Source organism: Sander vitreus, unplaced genomic scaffold (genome assembly GCF_031162955.1).
Source record: "Sander vitreus isolate 19-12246 unplaced genomic scaffold, sanVit1 ctg913_0, whole genome shotgun sequence".
NCBI classification, from domain to species: Eukaryota; Metazoa; Chordata; class Actinopteri; order Perciformes; family Percidae; genus Sander; species Sander vitreus.
The window spans coordinates 1-6,007 of record NW_027595992.1 but is presented as its reverse complement, the minus strand read 5'-3'; the positions used below and the strand labels follow the sequence as shown (position 1 = coordinate 6,007).

The window sequence follows — 6,007 nt, the reverse complement described above, 5'->3', positions numbered from 1 at the left end:
GAGAGGTAGTAGAGAGAGAGAGGTAGATGTTGCTCCATTACTGAGACTTCAAATCATTCATACACACACATACAACTGTGATGTAAAGTACAAAATCCTTTTTTATTGGAAATAAGGATTGTTTGTCATTTTTTAATCTACAAGACAACAGCCTGAAAAAAATCTAATATGTCTAAAATCAGCTTTGATGAAAATGTAATTAAACATAAATAAATCTTAAACTGAACTAAAACCTTATTAAAACTGAAATACAGCTCGATTACTATTATGGCAGAGTTTATTATTAGCTCACTGACTCCACCTACTGGACACAGAGGTACTACAGGATAAATACTGTGTGTGTGTGTGTGTGTGTGTGTGTGTGTGTGTGTGTGTGTGTGTGTGTGTGTGTGTGTGTGTGTGTGTGTGTGTGTGTGTGTGGGTGTGTGGGTGTGTGGGTGTGTGTGTGTGTCTGGGTGTGTGGGTGTGTGTGTGGGTGTCTGGGTGTGTGGGTGTCTGGGTGTGTGGGTGTCTGTGGGTGTGTGTGTGTGTGTGTGTGGGTGTCTGTGTGTGTCTGTGTGTCTGGGTGTGTGTGTGTGTCTGTTTATGTGTGTGGGTGTCTGGGTGTGTGTCTGTTTATGTGTGTGGGTGTCTGGGTGTGTGTGGGTGTCTGTTTATGTGTGTGTCTGTTTATGTGTGTGGGTGTCTGGGTGTGTGTGTATCATCGATCCCCTTTGTAACATGGTGTCAGGATACCTGTCTTGAGCTGAATGCCTCAAAGACTAAGGACGTGTATTGACTTTAGGTATAATAACACCAACACTGTAAAAACTAGTATAAATGGTCAGGTAACAGAGGTTGTTAATGAGTACAAGTATTTAGGATCCATTATTGATGACAAGTTGTGTTTTGAGCCAAATACTAGTTTGCTTTGCAGGTAAGGTCAGCAGCGCCTGCATTGCCTGAGGAAGCTGGCCAAGTTTAAAGTGGACCAGACCCTGATGACCCTTTTCTAGAGGTCCGTTGCTGAGTCAGTAGTCACCTTCTCCTTAATCTGCTGGTCTGGGTCCATTACTGTGAACCAAAAATAACTCCCTCTCCAGGTTAATTAAGGTGAGCAGCTGTCAGATGGTCCTCGTCTCTTACAGGCTGATTATATCTGACAGGCTGATTATATCCCGTCAGATAGTCCTCGTCTCTTACAGGCTGAATGTCACGTTACCATCTGGATCACACTTTAAACTCCCAAAACTCAGAACCAACAGAACTCTGTTTTGTACCAGCAGCCTTCTACGTCTTATTTCTATGAAGAACCATAGATGACTTATTGACTGACTATTTATTGTTTTTTATTGTTTTTAACTATGCCTGCTAGCTAGACTATCTCTGTGTCGTGTGTGTGATTATACTATCTGCTGCACAACTAATTACCCCATTGGGAGACAAAGTAACTTGAAGTTGAAGAGTGTGTGTGTGTGTGTGTGTGTGTGTGTGTCTGTTTATGTGTGTGTGTGTGTGTTTATGTGTGTGTGTGTGTGTGTGTGTGTGTGTGTGTGTGTGTGTGTGTGTGTGTGTGTGTGTGTCTGTGTGTGTATGTGTTTATGTGTGTGTGTATATGTTTATGTGTGTCTGTTTATGTGTGTGTGTCTGTGTATGTGTGTGTGTGTGTGTGTCTGTTTATGTGTGTCTGTGTGTCTGTTTATGTGTGTGTGTGTCTGTTTATGTGTGTGTGTGTGTGTGTGTGTGTGTGTGTGTGTGTGTGTGTGTGTCTGTTACATGTAGAAGTGTCCAAACAGCGCGTTCAGTGTTGCTCGGTTGTCGTCAGGAAGTTGCCTCAGCAACCGTCGGTAGGCTGAGAACCTGGAGCGTTCGTCTGAAATCACTGAGAAGAAAATGTATTCAGTGATTCAATGAAGTGTCAGAGCAGTCAGAGTCAGAACACAATCACAAGAAACACAGAAACACAACCAAACTGTTCGGAATGACAAAACATTTGATGAATAATTTAGGATAATAAGCTATAGAAAGTTTGTAGGTTTAAAACCAGATTTCTAAAATGTCCAAAATGTGATGAGTGACATCATTTTAAGGAAATGCTGGAAGTCAGGTGCACTAAAGTTTAAAGCTTTTTCCAAGTGTGTCTGTGTATGTCTGTGTGTGTGTGTGTGTGTCTGTGTATGTCTGTGTGTCTCTGAGTGTGTCTGTGTGTGTGTGTGCGCATCTGTGTATGTCTGTGTGTGTGTGATGTGTGTGTGTGTGTGCGTGTGTCTGTCACATAGTATATATATATATATATATATATATATATATACTATATATATATATATATATATATATATTTCATTCTTTCAAATTAATCAAGAAAGGACTCTTATAAAGCAGGAAAATGGATAAAATTAATAAACTTAATGGGTAAACTCGTGTACTGACCTGCAGCGTTGATCCACTGCTGGCGCACGGCATCGGGGATCAGACTCTCACGCTGGCGGACATATTGTTTGAGGGCGGAGCCAGCGTCCAGAATGCCCTGCTCATGGCTCTCCAGAGGGGCGGAGCTAGGTGATGTCATCAGGGCTTCCACCAATCGGGTGACTTTGGGAGCCAGGCCGCAGCGTCGGTACACGCCATCCACCTTCAGACCTGACACACACATGCATAGTTTGTCCCAGAATGCTTTGCAGATTTGTAGTTTTCTACACATTTCTTTTGCACAACAGACACTTAAGCAGTCTACACATGATCACATGGTAGGGAGCAGAGCAGGGGGGAATGAGAGGAGGAACACCAGAGCAGGGGGAATGAGAGGGGGAACACCAGAGCAGGGGGAATGAGAGGGGGAACACCAGAGCAGGGGGAATGAGAGCACCAGAGCAGGGGAATGAGAGGGGGAACATCAGAGCAGGGGGAATGAGAGGGGGAAACACTGCAGGGGAGATGAGAGGGGAATGAGCAGCAGAGGAGAGCACTGAGCGAGAGGAGAATGAGGGGACACCAGAGCAGGGGGAATGAGAGGGGGAACACCAGAGCAGGGGGAATGAGCATTATCAGTAGGAATGGCAAACTGACCGTGGGCGGTGATGTGGGAGATGCAGCGCTCCACAGCCGGCGGGACCGAACCCCGTGACATCACTGGGTACAGAGACTGACGACTTGGGCTCTGACGCTGGGGAAGCCGCTCTCTGATTGGTCAGAGCTGTCTGCAGGTGGCTGAACCAGGATTGGCAGCTGTGCTGCTCCTCGAACCCTAACGCTATTCTCCTGACGGGACAAACCACCACAGGTCAGGAAAGTCCTTTAAACTAAAGATGTTCTGATACGATAGTATCTGAAAAGCCCTCGTATGGGGAAGTCCTGGAGTTTATGCACGATCTGGTATCAGACATGTATAACATGTTTACATTATAAACAGAAAATAACTTTTGGATATCTGTTCATTAAAATATCAAACCATTCAAATGGAAGCTGTGAAGAAGTGGTGCAGTGTCTACAAAATAAAGATCCATCAGAATCAGATTTTCATTTAATTTGACTTAAATGTTAGAAAAACTGAACCGTTACTGTACAGACAGACAGACAGGAAGAGAGACAGACAGGAAGAGAGACAGACAGGCAGACAGGAAGAGAGACAGAGAGACAGACAGAGAGAGAGACAGACAGACAGGAAGGAAGAGAGACAGACAGACAGGCAGACAGAGGCAGGACAGAGCAGACAGTGAAGCGAGACAGGCATCGACAGGCTTAGACAGTAGACCACTCAGACAGAGCAGAGCGAGCACAGGATAGTGAAGAGCAGCTCATGAGACATCATATCATCCATACAGATGAATGAAAGTAGTACAGTAGCTAGTTATACATCATGCATCTATACAGGGATAGTAGTATCCCAGCTCTTATACATCATCTGTCACCTGAGGCTAGCAAATGCTGTTGCATCTTATCAGTACACCACACAAGATGTATTGCAGCTGTGTGCATACAGAATAGCGTAGCCATACAGCTGTGTCTATATCATCCATGGGGATAATGTGCTCACCTTCTGTCATACATCATATCATCCATACAGAGATAGTAGTATACAGCTGTTATACATCATATCATCTATACAGGGATAGTAGTATACAGCTGTCATACATCATATCATCCATACAGAGATAGTAGTATACAGCTGTCATACACCATCTGCTCTGTGCCGGATAAGTATTTCACAGCTGTCGTATAGCCTCTGACCTACCGTATTTTCCAGACGTATTACTAGAACAGTCCCACTTCTACTCAGTTCTACTATCTCTCTCCCAAAATCCTTTTTTCCATTTGCATTCCCACTAGCTAGTGCAAGATAGGACATGATGGGAGAGGGGTGAGGGCGTATAGCGCGGCAAGCGTCTTTATAGCGTCGTCACTGACTTTATTACCACATACAACTAAACAAACCAGCATGAGGAGGCCATGGGAATGTTCTGATGTGCCTTGCCAGGATCCCTCATAACGGAGTTTGAGCGACGGCGTTTAAAGACTAGGGCTGGTGTATAACAGAGAAACACGAAAGACTGAAGGCTCCAGTGTAATAGTGATCCTAATTAATATGATGGAAGAAGATAGAAGAGACTAACGGAGCAGAGCGAGCGGTCGTTTAAGTAGCATGACAATCAGCTGGTTGAATGCGTGTATTGTCTTGTGAGTTAGCCTATGTAGGAGAACTACAACGAGAGAGTGGAGAATATGACGGGTTTGTGTTTCTGAGCGTTGCTAGATCACTAAGGTTCCTATGTGGAAAGGAAAGACCCTGTCCTGAAGTAGAGAGCTGAAAAGATTTACAGGAACTGTGGTCAGAGGAACTTCATAATCCCCAAAATTGGTCCAGTCAGAACAGGGAGAAAAAAAGGGTTCTAGGAACTGCAGAAACCCCTCGGGTCGAAAGGGACTATAGGTATGATACATGGCACACTGGAAGGAATACATGCTATCACAGCATCTCCACTTAAAACTTCTGAATTAGCAACTACAATCTGTTGTTGTGATGTGGGAAAGTATCAGTGAGATGTCACCTGTCTGCCGTCGCCATGGCGATGATGTTTTCAGATGGACCCATTTCTGAAAAAGAGTTTCAGATTTTAAATCAAGCCGATTCCAAACTTTCATTCACAGGCTTCACTTTCTACTTCTGGTTAACAGGAAGTTCATTTAAACCCATTTTTCTAACTCTTGATTTGTCTGTTCTGAGTTAACGCACATTCTGACAGAATACAAAAAGATATAATAGAAGATATGATAAAGATATAACAAAGATGTAATGGAAAGATATAATAGAAAGATATAATGGAAAGATATAATAGAAAGATGTAACAGATGTAATAGAAGATGTAATATAATGATATAATAAGAAAATCTGATGAAAGATGTGAATAAAAGCTATATGAAAGATGTAATATAATGATATAATAGAAATATATACGGCTAGCTGATATAATGAGACAGATGTAACGAAGAAGCTATAATACGAAAGATGTGGCAGAAGATGTAATATAATGATATAATACAGAAAGGTATGTATTAGCGAAGTATGAGTATGATATAATACTGAAATATGTGACCAGAAAGCTAAGTATATGAAAGATGTAATATGATATAATAGAAAAGATGTAATAATGATATAAATAGAAAGATGTAATAGAGATGTAATATGATGTAATAGAGAAGATGAAAGTGTAATATAATGATGTAATAGAAAGATGTAATACAAGAAATGATGATATAGAAAGATATAACAAAAAGATATAACAGAAAGATATAATGATGAAAGATGTATATAAATGATGTAATAGAAAGATATAATAGAAAGATGTAATAGAAGATATGATAAAGATATAACAAAGATATAACAAAAAGATGTAATAGAAAGCTATAATAGAAAGATGTAATATGATATAATTGAAATATATAACAACGATATAATGAACAGATGTAATATAAGATGTAATATGATATAACAGAAAGATGTAATAGAAAGATGTAATTGAAGCTATAATAG

General features: G+C 41.3%; 1 protein-coding gene across 1 annotated transcript; it reads right to left on the bottom strand.

Annotated features, from left to right (window-relative positions):
* Positions 1–1,722: 1,722 nt before the first annotated feature.
* On the bottom strand, positions 1,723–5,103 carry LOC144515089 (arf-GAP with Rho-GAP domain, ANK repeat and PH domain-containing protein 1-like). The gene is made up of 4 exons (XM_078245715.1): positions 5,025–5,103; positions 3,046–3,237; positions 2,410–2,619; positions 1,723–1,861 (listed from the first exon to the last, which is right to left on the bottom strand). The coding sequence occupies exons 2-4, from the start codon at positions 3,104–3,106 to the stop codon at positions 1,752–1,754; spliced, it is 381 nt and encodes a 126-aa protein (XP_078101841.1). The 5' UTR covers positions 3,107–3,237; positions 5,025–5,103; the 3' UTR covers positions 1,723–1,751.
* Positions 5,104–6,007: the final 904 nt, after the last annotated feature.

Bases quoted from the DNA above. Each gene is read 5' to 3' on its own strand.
- LOC144515089 (XM_078245715.1), bottom strand. From the start codon at position 3,106: ATGTCACGGGGTTCGGTCCCGCCGGCTGTGGAGCGCTGCATCTCCCAC. The intron at 2,620-3,045 runs GTCAGTTTGCCA...TGTGTGTGTCAG, and splicing joins CTCCCACATCACCGCCCACG to GTCTGAAGGTGGATGGCGTG. The intron at 1,862-2,409 runs GTCAGTACACGA...TTTTCTTCTCAG, and splicing joins GCAGTGGATCAACGCTGCAG to TGATTTCAGACGAACGCTCC.